Source organism: Lepisosteus oculatus, chromosome 5 (assembly GCF_040954835.1).
Source record: "Lepisosteus oculatus isolate fLepOcu1 chromosome 5, fLepOcu1.hap2, whole genome shotgun sequence".
In the NCBI taxonomy this organism is placed as follows: domain Eukaryota; kingdom Metazoa; phylum Chordata; class Actinopteri; order Semionotiformes; family Lepisosteidae; genus Lepisosteus; species Lepisosteus oculatus.
In genome coordinates, this window is record NC_090700.1 from 29,964,057 (window position 1) to 29,978,063 (window position 14,007).

The 14,007-nt window shown below is 46.7% G+C and overlaps 1 protein-coding gene across 10 annotated transcripts in view; it reads left to right on the forward strand.

The window, feature by feature from the left end:
- The window catches only part of LOC102698879 (ankyrin repeat and SAM domain-containing protein 1A), a 131,229-nt gene that overhangs the window by 26,653 nt on the left and 90,569 nt on the right, over positions 1 to 14,007 (forward strand). For 9 of the 10 annotated variants that reach the window (XM_069190253.1, XM_069190254.1, XM_069190257.1 and 6 more), the window contains exon 4: positions 2,074 to 2,136. The exons of the other annotated variant lie outside the window; for it this stretch is intronic. In XM_069190253.1, coding sequence (XP_069046354.1) covers positions 2,074 to 2,136 — 63 coding nt within the window. The remainder of the gene's footprint in view (positions 1 to 2,073; positions 2,137 to 14,007) is intronic. 10 annotated transcript variants of the gene reach the window in all.

Below are 14,007 nucleotides of genomic sequence, written 5' to 3' on the forward strand. Positions count from 1 at the left end.
CACACTGAAAAGTTCAAAGAAGAAACATATTTCAGCTGTTGAGTCTTCAAGTGGCAGAACAAGGCTCACCAGCCACAGTTCTCCTTTCTACCCCCCCCCACTGGAACCTGTAATAATATCATTTAATGGGGACCTTCTTCATTGGCTTCTGCTTGTAAAAAAATAAGCTTTTGAGTTACAAATATCTGTAGAGCAGTGCAAAAGCCCTTACAGTCACAGAACTGAAAACAATTTAAACAAGTCAAAATAGGAGATTAGCTTTTCAACCTGGGGCCAATTAAACAGTCAAGAACTTGGAGCAAAAACTGAGGGACACTGGGACCATGAGGACTTCCCTAAGTGGTCTGTTTTCTGCTGTCGGTTTCTGATTCAGCAGTATAACCACATCTGCAGAGACTCACGTCCTAAAAAAAAAGTCTGATTTGCATGTTTTAAAACATGCTGTGCACAGTGGTAAAGGCGTTTTTCAAGGGCTCAACTTCTGTGTTCTTTGACTAAGCATGTGTTGGGATCAGGCCGTTAGTAGTGCTGGAAGTGTCTCACAAGAGATGGAAGGCATTCCTGAGGTGGGATATGTGGGAGAACGTGCTAAATGCTTGTGACATTGGTGATCTGTCGGACACATGCAGGGTAGTGTCTTATTGCTCTGGGGTCTCCAGTCTGTGAAACACGGCTTCACACAGGTGGCCAATCAGACATCACTGGACACCTGACCTCTTACAAGGGCCTGTAGGGAAGACTCAGGCAGCATTGCATTGGCGATGGCAGTGGTGATGCAGAAAACGCACTGTTTATTACAACTGCTGCCTCCTGTCTTATAAGGCTGCTGAGTAGTGGCAGCAGTGCAGAAATTAAACCTCGCGGAGTGCTGCTTCACCAGCGGCCACTTCCTCCACACGGCCTCTTCCTACAGTCGCATTTTTATTTTGGTTAAATTCCGGCCGTCCTCTCCTGCCGTCACCTGTCGGCTCCTCGTGGGGTGTGCACGCCGGCAGAAAAGGCAGGGTTCTGTCAGGCTGTTAGCCGGAGAGAGAGTCCACCCAGCTGCAGGCCTGGAGTTACTGCACTGTCCTCTAGGTTGGGTTGGCTCTGTACTCTATTTAAACGCAAAATCGCTCAAATCCCATAGTTGCTCCCATTGCGGGGAAAAAAAATTCAAGCTTGCTGTCCTTGCTGTATCGTGATCTGGATTTGTAAGTGATGAGTGGTTGGTCCTTCACAGGTGAGTGGAAAGCGGCAGCTGTAGGCATTTATGGCCCTATTGTATGTCCTCTTCTCTTTAATACATGAAAACTGAAGCCCTGCGTTCTTTTTGTCTCTATAAAAGCCTTGTATCTCTCAAATCTACCTTTCCGCCAAGTGTTCCTATTCTGTGTTTTGTTTTGGTCCAAAAGTGTCTGCACTTGTTTCAGAAGACCTAGATCAAAGCCCATTGACCCTGCACTGAGTTTAACATCACTGACACTGTGTTAGCAGCTGCAGCCGACTCTGAAAGGTACTACGTGAAATACTGTGCCAGAGAAGTGGTTTCACGGCTTGATTCCCACCCCCCCACCCCCCGTACCTCCAGCTCATTTCGGATTTATCTTCTCCGCAGCCTGAAATCCGCTGAGCGGGCGACCAAGAAATCCTGTTAGCGTCGTCCCAGTGTGAAACGAGCAGCTATCTGTGCTAGGCGCCCATGGGTGACCCGTGCTTAAAATAATTAAAAAAAAACAGCCCAGATGATTTCCTTAAAGAAACATTTTCTATTTTACCATTAATGTTAGAGCTCTTGGGGGGCAGGTAACCTTTGATCCCAAGGTATTGCAGCCTAGAAGAATGACCTATATAAAAACCCACCCCTATCTGACCAGTATATCCACTGATGTCTTAGTAAAAGCTATGTGGTTGTGTACTGGGCTTGTCCCATCTGCTTCCACACGATGGCTGCTCTCTTCATTCCACTTGTGCTGCGTTGTTCCTTTTCCCTGATTTTTCTCCATTTGTGAATTTGTTCCCTGTCCTGTGTCTGCACCACCGCTGTGAGCCCTGCCTGTTTTGAACATTGCCTCATCTTCTCTCTCCTCCTAGAGCTGTGTAGACCACAAAGAATTCAAACGCTGCGGCCCCTTTGACCCGTATATTAATGCCAAGGTGTGTACCCAGTTTGCCAGCCGGCGCCCCTCCCTCACTTTGCTCCCCAGCTCTCTTGACGCCACGCTCTGTTGGGTTCTGGGGTCATTGGCTTGGCATCCTCGGGTCAGTCTTAAACGCTGCTCGACTCTCTCTGGGGCTGGTGGAGGGATAACCCACTTGACTGCTTGGTGATTTGACAGCTGTTTTTTTTGCAGACTGACATTTCGAGCAAAGCCATCTCTCCAGGGATGGTGTCACGTCCTCCTGCTGAGAATCGCTGGCGTTAACCGCACACAGGTTGCTGAAGACCGAGTTTCAGAGAAATCTTCTTCTGATTACAGATCCTTCCCGTTAAAGAAGGATTGCATTGAGGTTGCATTGTAACTTATGTTTCTGCAAAAAGTTTACTTTAAAAAATTTTAAAAAATTCCGCTCATCTCTTGTTACCTTAATGGCAACTACCCTAATGGACAGGTGTGCCGCCAATCGGCTCTGATTGCGATCGGATGCACTGTTGGATATCTAATGACTGATTAGAACTGTTTAAAGATGCATCAGTTGGTGGGGGTGGCATCTCTTTGAACCAGGCAGCTTTCTTGGGCCAGCAGGCCCTGCTTTAAGACCTGTGATTTGAAGCTCAGGAGATCAGCGCTGTGCTGTTTGCTCACTCTCATGTGAATCATCCAGATGTACATCCTTAGCACTGCCACAGCATAAAAAAACTTACTCCAGCATTCTAGTGAAGGTGTTTGCATTGTGCACAGGAGCTCCTACTGTAGGAAGAAACTTTTTCAACAACCTCATTTAGTTTTGCGCATTGCAATTTTATGTTTCCTAGATCCCTGCAAAAAGTCGAAACGTTGGCAGCGTCTAGGTGGGCTGATGTTAGAGCAGGAAGCCGCTGTTTTGCAAAGAGGGTTTAGGTCTGTGGAATGACCTGCACTGGTTCTGCAGTGCCTCTCGCTGTTACTGGAGTGTTTAGATGGGCCATGCAGTGCCAGAGGGGTAACAGGTATGCTCCCTCACCTTCCCTGTTTAATTAAAATTCCCCAAAGTTAAAGCCACTGGATTGTCCGCAATTCTTCCTTCCTCAAACCTTTCCAGTCTCGTCTCTCCGCAACCAGATCTTAAACCGATATTTGACCCTTGGCCGCTGTCAGTTCAGGCTTGATTAGAATTGTGTGTTGTTGGCTGTGTTCTTCCCTAGAAATGGCCACAAAAAAGGATTCTGGGAGCTGAGCTTTGGAGTCAGGATTCCAGAGTCAGGAATCCAGGGCCAGGTCTTCCCTTTAGTCAGAGCTGAGGTCACGCATGGTCTCTAAAACAAGACCACACCTCCCTAATGTAAGACGGCCAGGTAAAGGGTAATTTATATTTTGTTTTCTGATGTAGCTCACCCGTGTCTCATTGTTTCGCTGCATAGGCCTTTTCCAAAAGCGGGTTAGCTGGTTCTCCTTGGCGGCCATCTTGCTCAGGTCTATATCATGTATATTAAGTGTTTCGTTCCGGAAATACCGGTTACAAATGACCCTTCCCCTGGTCATCTTACACTACCTACCCACTGACAGCATGGGGGCAAAGATACATAGGCTTTCATGAGAATGGTAGTGCGCAGGCTGTGCCGAACTGTGGTGACGAAACAGGAGCTGCAGTTTCGGATGGAAAGCTCTCGATGGTCACGAGCTCTGGGTAGTGACAATGTGACCGAATGCTGGGGAGAGGGAAGTCTGGTCTGCTGTGCCCAGCCTGTTACCACTGCAACCTTCACCAGCGGAAAGTGGATAGAAAATGAATGGGAGACTGGTAAACTACAATCTGAAATCACAGCAACCTCAAACTGGGAGCTGCGAAATAGACAGGTGTGTCTCGAACACAACGCACTGGACTGTTCTAGCAAGCGAGCTGCCCTATTTAAAGGAGGAATTGTATATCATTCCCACTAGGGAATCTTTTCCCTCTCTCTATCCATAAGAAACGTTGCCATGCAGAAATAATGGCTACCTGTACAGCACAAGTCTGCCGCTGTAGGTTTCCTGCCTAACGACAAGTCACTTGGCTGTTATTTATGTACAATACAGGCGCTCAGCACCAAGAAACACTGAGACGCTCAGACCAAAGTTGGTAACTTGGCAAAACCAAAGCTGTCTGACTTGTAACCCGAGCTCAGAATTCCAGTTTTCCTTTCAGCCTTTTCATCGGTCTGGTCAAAACTGATGAGGCCCAGATACAAGCAGCCCGTCCTTGAGAAGTTGTGAGTGAGTCTTTCGCCCTAACTGAGAGTCCAGGACAAGCAGTGTGGAACATGGACCGCCTTCTCCATCCCAGTGTAGGTTTTAACAGACTTAGGGCGAGGTTCTTAACTTCTGACTGAGTCCCTAGAGGTCAAAGAGCAGAGTCTGTTTAAGAATGAAAAATACGGAAGGGAGCTCATACAGTAGATTCTTCTTTGTGTAATGCAGATGTACTTCAAGCTAAAGCCTTTTATTGTGCACATTAATCAGAAACAACAGAGGTCTCTGCTCATCTCTTTAAGGAAATGGCTTGCCAGTTACTGGGAGAGAGGGACATAGTTAATTAACCTCCCAGGACTGAGAAATGGCTGGTTGATCGTGGCAGGAGAGATGATGAGAGACTGAGAGGAGCGCCTAGTTACGTTCAAGGGAGAGAGGGAAACAGGGGAAGAGCATCCTTCTCGCTGGGAAGTCTTTTTCCTCTGCATATCCGTGAGGAATTCTATAATCTCAATAAAGCAGGGAGCGGGGAAGGGGGGGTATTCTGCTTCTCCGAGTCTTAATTGCAAACTGGAATCGATTTTAAATGCAGCAGTCGGTAGTTACGGGTTAAAGGATTGTTTGCCTTTAAGAAACGCAGCCACTACCCCAGGAATTGCTACCTTGAGCATGCTGCATGCTGTCGCCCCAGGTCCCTCAGGAGATACTGCTGTGCTATTTTATAGTGCTCTGCAGGGAGCCCATTATACTACAAGGCCAATTTTACTGTAGCCGGCCTAATTACTAAGGTGTTGGCAGATCCGTGTAAAAAAAAAAAAGGACATCATTCGTCGTCTTTCGTGCCTTGTTTGAAATACAACCATGTCCGCTTTCTCCTTCTCTGACTTGTAAAAGTAATATAACTTGATGGGCTTCTTGATTTAAGCCTCTTGTCCCTTTTGGCTTCTCCTTTGTAAGGTGAACTCCAGCTTTGTGGAGGTAGTCCAACACTAGCCTGTTTTAAAACCTGCTGGACTTGCAGTTATCGAGCCTGTCGGGATGTAAGTTAAAGGTGCAGTGCTCTTGAACTTGAAAGTAATGCAAGAGCTGAAACCTTCTCAGACATGAGATGGTGCTTTATTAACAGTGTTTTCATTGTGCAGTTACAGTTAGAAGTTAGACTTTCTGAGTTCTTTTTGCTCATATAAACACCAGACACTCCTGAATATATGCATATCATTCATAAAGGCATAAGGATTCATAGCAGTTCATGTTTTCAGTCTGTGATTTTTGCATTCGGAGTGGAGTTGATGACTTTTTACATGTGCTGAACTTATCTTGCTTGATATTGAGGATCTCGGCCTTCCGTTTCTTAAAAGTATCAGCTTCAACAACATGGCTGGGCATCTTTGTTCCACACTCCCACCTCCCTTTTTGTAAAGAAGTGCCTCCTGTCTTGATTGGTGGATCTTGTACAGCACTTTCTTTAAAGAATGGGCTTCAAGAGCAAGGCTCGTTCCAGACACCCACCACCCTTTGTGGAGAAAAATTCTCTGGTTTGTATATCCCTGTTGATCCTGAGGTTCGAGGGGCGCACCTTGTTAAATCCTTTGAGGAATCTGGATATTTGAATCAAGTCCCCCTTATTTTCTAGAATCCTGTTAGGCTAGGCTTTTTGATAGTTGATAGAAAACTGCTAGCCCAGAAGCTGTGACTCAGGGTTTGAATGATACACTGAATGATATACTGCAGCAATCCCTGGGCCAGGTGACAAAGCCTGCCTCCTTCCTTACAGTACAGGTCTCACAGTGGCTCAATGACCTTTGTCCTTGGGTCCAATGCTACGTCTTTATGCTGTTGACCAGACTCACTGGACTGGGCTGTCCAGCCTGTGATTAGGGCTTGTTCTTGGGTGAGTACCAAGATCGTAGAGGGCGTGGGAGGTTATTTCAGCTACATAGTTTCACAGCGTAGAAGAGGATTATGGGTGCTTTCTTGGGTTGGTTGCACACAAGATTTAGCTGTTATAATAGGCTCTGAAACAACTTGTTAAGTGTCCACTTTTCCAAATCTTTACCTTGGCCCTCCTGATGGTTTTAAGTTTTGGACTGTTCAGAAGCCCACTCGGGAAGCTTTGGATGAGAACATCTGTATATGGTAGCTTGAACTGCAGTTGTAAAACAAACGCAGATGGGAAAGAGAATATTAATAGCCTGAAATGTCCCCACCCCATACACACACACACGGTCACCTGATTCTTTGCGCTTCCAAGGTCAGTTGATTTTGAGGGTGTGCTTTTCAACCCACAGCTGTTGGGCAAGTGCCCTGCTGAAAGATGGCGATTTCCATGTACATACCGTTCCCACAGTGACAGCCAGGACCGCAAGCGAGAGACGCTGTGTGATCGCCCCCGCTGATCTGGGAGAGAGCCCCTGGAGTAGGGAAGTAAAAATTCCCTGTACATATGTCTTAACACAACCGTCCAGGAGTCAAAGATTTCAGAGTGTCTGTCCTACAGTGTGTGACCAGGACAGGTTAATGACAGGTGCTCTGTGCAGACCCGCACTCTGGTCGGCCCTGGTTTAGTTTGATTTCTCTTCCCTCTTGAGGGTGATCGTGTCCTCTGGTCTGTCAGCTGCCGTGTTGCTGGTCACCATGAACTCTGCAAACAATACCCGCTCGCCGAATCCCACTGGTGTCACTTCTAACTGGATACGAAGTTTAAAATAGAACTCAAATTGCGGAGGGGAAGGCAGCTCTGTGTAGCCAGGGACACTTAGAGGCAAATCTAGGCAACAGCAGGAGCTTTGGGTCACATGGAGGGCGATGGGCAGCCGTGTGGCGACGAGTCAGGCATGCTGTGGTCTAGAGGTTCTTCATCAGTGTGCCTTATCATTTGCAGCACCAAGGAGCTGGAGACCCACTGCACGTTTCCAGGTGACGCTGACGAGTGAGTGGGAAATAGAACAGCGCTCTGGGCTTTTGCTTTGAAATACAGGCAGCTCAATCCCAGCCTGGCTCCCCAGCAGGGCCTCTTCAGTTGAGGGGTCACGGTGCGCCGGATTGAACTTCCTTGTCCCAGCCGCTCCTCCAGTTTTCAGAAGGATTGGGCTCCTGGGGTTGTATTTTTGGAAAGCGTGACCACATATTGCTCCCTGCTGGGAGAGTGTGTTCATTAGACTGGGCATTCCTTCGGCTGCGGTTAGCAAGCTTTAAAATGCACATTTGCTCCCTCTCTCTCTCCAGGCACTTAAAAGTGACTGCAGGTTCTTATGTATTGATAGACACGGGGTAGCCCCATGACCCAGTATCTCCTGTTGTGTGTTTTGATCGCTGCTGCAGTTTTTCGAACTTGTTCCGTGTGAACACTGCAGCGAGCCTGTGGCCTGCGATCATGAACCAGATGACAGTCTGAGCCCTTGGCAGGATTATACGTGGCTGAGTTGGCTGGCAACACTTGCTATGACAGCAAAAACCCTTACGCACAGCATTCAGACAACAGAGATGCTGTACTTGGGTTTAAGGCAGAACGATTGTTAATCAGGAGCCTCCTTTTTGTAATGGTGGCTAGGGTTTGCTGTCTGGAATCTAGTTCAATGGAAGCTGCCACTGCACTAGAATCCGAGGAATGTGACATCTCAGTTGCAGTTTGAATGGAGATAGACTGTTTGGAACAGTGTGTTACCTCAGTCACCATGCAGTGCAGTCTGATGCCAGGCAGGGGGCTCAATTGGCTGGGCGCTCACTAGCGCCCCCTGCTGCTCTTTGTTGTCTGCCTGTCCTCCAGCAGCAACCAAAGGCCTCTGCAGTATGAGCTGCAAAAGTTAAAAATGGCGTTTCTGTCTGGGCTTGGATAATGTACTTCCACTTCAAATGTAGAAACTCCACAGTGCCGAGCTGGACAGTCATTGAAATTTCAAATGAGGTTCATCATGTTCAAGTTGATGCCCTTTACCATTGCAGTGTGGTTTTCTTCTCTGCTGCCTAGTCTGGGTTATTGCTAGTGTGAGACATATTTGGGTTAACATGTTCAGTGTTCAGTATGTCGTAATTTGTTTGGTGCGAGTGAAGTTTTATTTAATCTCTGACCCAGGGAAAAGTGTGGTGTGGACGGTTGAGGAGAGAATGCAGGCTCGCACTGTGTCCGTTAGTTTGATTCTTTGTCTTCTTCTGGTTTGGTCAGCTAGTTTTTGTTTTGGTTTTATCAATAAAGTTTGATAATCGGCCAGTGAAAGCTCTGTTGTCCTTCACATGAATGCCTGAAACATTTTACCAAACCCCAGGATTTTACACTAGTCTTGAGTCCTGAGCCAGTTTCTAGGTGCCCCACCTGTGACAGAACACTCCCTGACCAGCCCTGCTCTTGGCCCTGACGCTGGTCTGAGCCTGGGCTATACTGCTGGCCGATGGGGACCAGGATTCCCTGCACAGTGGCGGTTGATTGGCCAGATCTCCACAGGGCTGGTTGAGCTTGAGTCAGTCAGGCCAAGATCCACACCTTGCCCTTGCCAGCTGCCTGCAATATTGCGCCACGCCTCCAGTTGGTGCCAAGAAGGGGTGTGTCAGTGGACTGTGTGTATACAGTGCACAAGGTCGCATTACCCCTGTGCTGGTCAGAGATTGTAGCAGCAGGTGAAGGTGATCAGCAGAGGGTCTTCCAAATGAACAGGGTAGCACACAGGGAAATACAGTGCTTATAGAAAGTCTGAACACCCTTTCCAAACTAACACATTTTGTGCCCTAACAGCCTGAAATCAAGATGTATGAAATCAGAATTTGTTACCTTTACTTACACATAGTAACATGTAACCTTCAAGTGAAAAATGAGCTGCCATTCTGAAAAGTAATTACAAATGAAAACATAAAAGAATGGATTGGATTTATTTATAGCATTTGCCTTCCAAATCACACAACTAGCTGATTAGCTTTCATCGGGTTTCAATTGCAGTGATTCTGGTGATTTCAGAATATAATCACATATTCAATAGTGCAGCTCAAAGAAAAGTTAACTGTGGGCCACAAGGAGCAAAGAACAGTTAGAAACAAGAGGCTTTTCGGTTTCTGTAGCTTATCTGGGCAAGTTAGAGTAGGACAGGATTGTGCTGAATACATTGCTCGGGAGCTGTAGTGCCAGGTTGTCAGGAGTCGTTATTTGGCAGCAATGAGGGTTGAGGCTGGGCTCAAGGCATACAGAAAATCAGATCTTGTTCCAGTGCTTGGCCATCTTGCTCCCAGGGTGATACGCCGGCACAGCTGTCAGTCAGGGTGAGTTTCTCTGCGCCAGCTTCTGCATGAAAAATGGAGATCCTCAGCTGAGATCCTAGCTCAAGTGTCGGGTTGAAAATGAGATTTATCAGGTTCGAATCGGTCCCTTTTACTGGCCTAGAACAAAGTTCTTTTTTTTCCTACCTAGACTGCCCAGTTTTTCTGAAGCAGACCTGCAGAGTACGTGGTTCACTTCCTTGAAAATTGTACTCGAGAATGGGACAGTAAACAAAGCAGTTGCTAGTGCATTACAGATTGGGAAATGGCATTTTCTTTTGTCTGAGACGACGACAAGCTCTGAGCTGCTCGAGGGGGCCTTTTTCATTTCTCAGCTGGGCTGTGGAGTGATTACTTATCCTCCTGTCGGAGAGGGAGAGAAGCATGCCGAGCTGCCTGCAGGGAGACATCAGTTAGAAGAGGAAGCTGGTGATTTTTAACCAATTGTCCTTTTCCTCAGACATCTTCGTCCTTAGTAATACAGATTTGGAGGCGTATGGAGGCCTTTCCCCTGTCAACATTAGCTATTTGACTAAAACAGTATTTCTCTGGGAAAAAAAAGGGAAAAAAAGGTGATTTAACTGGCCCAACAGGCCAGTGTTGGCCTCGGTGATGGTGTTTCACCAGAGGCTAGACCCCTTCAAACCCTTCTGAATAGCAGGTGTCATTGCTGTTTTGTTCCCCTCAAGCTGTGGCCTGCTCTCGGGCTATCTGTCACCTGGCGCCCTCCTGCTTCAGGAAGTGAGAGGTCCCTGCGGGGTTTGTTACCTGCTGTTGCAGTCTGAGACAGGGAGTGTGTGTGTGTTTAAGCGGAGGGCGGAGGGACTGAGAGGCTGAGTTGTGGCAGACTTGTCTTCAGGGCTGCCGGTGAGGCCTGCTCTCACCTGAGAGAAAAGACCGTTCTAGGACCGGAGTGGCACCGATCCACAGTGCTGACCGCCTGCACGCTGCTTGACCACGCTGTCCTCCATGTCTGTAGGGATTCCTGATCACCGAAGCTCTGAAGTGGCGTGTCATTTGGTGACCTGAGGATGATTACATAGGGCGGGAGGAAAGCCCAAAATTGGCAAAAGCAAATGTGCCAAAGGCTAAACACAGGCTTTGTGTCAGGATTACTTTTTTTTAATACTCCGTTGATTTTAGTGGCTAAACAAATAGGGTGTATCTGATTTTTTTTCTTTTAGTTGGCTACAGGAATTGTTTGGAAGCTGTGATTTCTGCAAGTGGAGGTGTTACTCAGTACTGACTGACAGGGTGCCCAGACTTTTGCATATTCATTACATAGTTTTGAATATCTACAAAACCGTAAATAAATAATTGTGCATTAAAATTTGCAGAAAGATGTCACATGAGCACTGCAATGTACATTTTGGCCTAAACATTTGCACACAACAGTTTTTCAACATGGTCAGGTGCTCACTACACCTTTCCTTAACCTCCTGTGTGGAAAAAGTTCAGTGATAATTCAACGTGTTCAGTGCTCAATATGCTCTCCCTAGTTAGGTAAGAATGAGATTTTTCCAGTAAGTTAGCCATACAGCTCAGTACAACCTTATGTCAATGTGTTTGTAGGCAACCCGGTTGAGTAGTGTTTAGGACTCTTTAATTTGGCTGGACTTTTTGTGGATTTCGGAACCCGGAACAAAATTAATCAGAGGATTGTATCCAGCTGTTTTTTAAAGCATCAGCTTCAGCAAAGATTTTTGGCAGCTTGTTCCAGACATCGGCAACCGTTTGTGTAAATGAGTGCCTCCTGTTTTCAGATTTAGCAGCTCTCTATCTTAGTGTTTGTTTGTCTCCTTTGGTTTAAGCTTCTCTGTTGATACTGAACAAGCCTATTGGGTTGACTGTGTCAGGGCCTTTCAGGGTTTTGAATACCCATGTCCCCTTCATCGTCTTTTCTGTTCAAGATGATTCAGCTTCCAGCCTGTCAGTATAGAATAAACTCGGGAATATGCCAGATTGTTCTTCTTTGGACCAATTGCAGTAGTGTCTTTTTGTGGAGCAGGGTAGCCAAGACTGTATACCATAGTCTATGTAACACCTGAAAACAAGGTGTAATTTTATAAAAGCTTCTGTGTCCTTGCACTGTCCTGCATTTTGAAACTTAGAAAATTACATCAGTATAGAAGAATCTGCACTGTGCTGTGTGCGTCTTCTGGGCATTCCTCGCTCCAGTGCCCTGTATATGTTCTGATAGATCTGGAGCAAACTCTTCCTCTTGGGTCTCAGGTTGCTTTAAGACCTTTGGTAGAATGGGCATCCTGATGGTCACAAAGCATTCTGGATAGATTCAGCATCTTCATCTTCTGTGTTTTAGAAGGTAAGAGGTGGAGGAAAGAGCAAGAGATTTGAGGACAAGAAAGGTAAATATCGCCCTCTAGTGGTGACTGGTGAGCTCTACAGACAGTTCCAGACAGGGAAGGATTACACTTTTAGAATGAAGAAACCAAAATAGCTCATTGCCTTTTCACAGCTCACCGTTCCAGGGAGGGTGGGGGGAGCTGGTGGCTGGGGCCTCTTATAGTTAGGGGCTAGAGCACCTTTCAGTTCTGCCACAATCCAGATGGTGGCGCAAGATCACAGACTTGGGCACGCAGTGCTGTAGTTTCCCTCTTGCCACTGCCCCAAGCCGTGACCCAGGACAACAGTGGTGCTATTTCGTCTTGACCTGTAGGGTTAAAGTGTCAGAACCTGCAGCAGCTGAGGTCTAGGAATTGAATAGAGTTTTGCCCCACAGTAAATCTTCATCTTGAGCACCGTGATCAGTGTGATTTAGTGCAGTTTTCTGTACCAGATAAATCTCCACCTTGTCTCTGCGAATGTGGCCTTGCCTGAGTTGGCTTTAGTGGCATCACCAGACACCTGTGTTGCTCATGGTGTGTGTGAGAGTACTATAGGGAAGGGCTGAGGTCAATTTATTTGCTTTCTATCTTTTCCGGACCTGCTGGGCTTCACCGATGTTCTCAGAAGAGCGTATCCGAGTTACATCAGAAAAGGGACTGAACTGTAGAGAATTGTGCTTGAGAACAAACTTGTTAAGCGGCCTGTGTAACAACACCGATTGATCCTTGAAAAGCTAAACTAACCTTTTTCAGTGAGACTTTTAAAAAGTCCTCGATTGGGATGCTATATCTGGATGTCCTGAACAGGAGGATCTTTGAGAATCCTTTTAGATGCGTCTCCTGGTACTATATGCAGTTGCTTAGGCACTTAAGCAGTTACTGTTTCTGGTTTTCCATCTTATTATTGCTTGCTTTCACCTCGCCTTCTGCACAGTTCTTTTTTTCCCTTACAGTGTTGTGGTGGGCATTGTTCAGATCTCCTGTCTAAAAGTTCTGCTTCTAAGCCAAAGAGTAAGTGTATTCAAAATGATCGCTACCTAGTTTTGAATTGGAAAGTGCAAAGAGAGTTCAGAGCTGAGGTCATCACTTACTGTGTGTGTGCGCCTAGCCGAGATCACGGTGGAGCTGTATAACCGTGCTTTTCTTTCCTGTGTCTCTTGCTGATGGGAATTACTGCCGGTGCTTGCCAAAGGTTTTCTGATCCTGGTTTCCCTGGCAGTGTCCTTGCAAAGGTGCCAGCCTTCTGCTGCACTCCCACCCCATGCCTCTCTTCATCCTACAGCTTATTCCCAAATCCCGGGAATGACAGCAGTGCTGCTGATTTCCAGCCCGGAGGAACACCAAAGTACTGGATCCAGCTTCCGGTCTTTATCTGCAACGTCTACGGTGTTTTGCACTGCAGATAAGCCGCTCACTAATTTTGCAATCGGGTCAGGGCCCCCATCAGTGTGCGGTTTGTCACTGTGGGGAGTTCCGTCTATCCAGAGGTTAAAGCAAAGGCAACTAATTATTAGCTAAACGAACCACTGCAGAATTCTAAAGAAATGCTGAACTGCTGGCTGACATAAAAACTTAGATTGGAAGTGATCTCCCAGATTCCAGTGCTGTTGTGCTCATTAAACACCATCACCTGCAGGGCATGTTAGCTATTCTCATACTGTATGTTGCTTTTGCACAGTTTTGCAAACTTTGAGAGGTTTCTAAAACTGGAAAGGCACACTTGACGTTGTCTGTGCACTTTAAGAAGCTAACCTTTGCGAGAGGTAGCGTGACCCGACGAGCGTGATCTGAGTGACTAGATAATTGCACATGAGCCTCTAGGGTTTGTTTCCACCCCTCGCTCTCGTTCTGCGGTCGGCACAGACCAGTGCGTTCATTCATTCAGCAGCAGCTCGATATTTTGATCTTTGTTTCTCGGGGATGAAAAATGTGATTACAACTGAAAAAAATTATTATGGGCTGTACAGTAGAATGGTGTTTATGTAGCCTCACAGCACTTGAGTCCTGGCATTGATTCTTTCCCACAGTACCTTCTGTGTGGAGTTTGCATGTTCTTCCTGTCTCTGCATGGG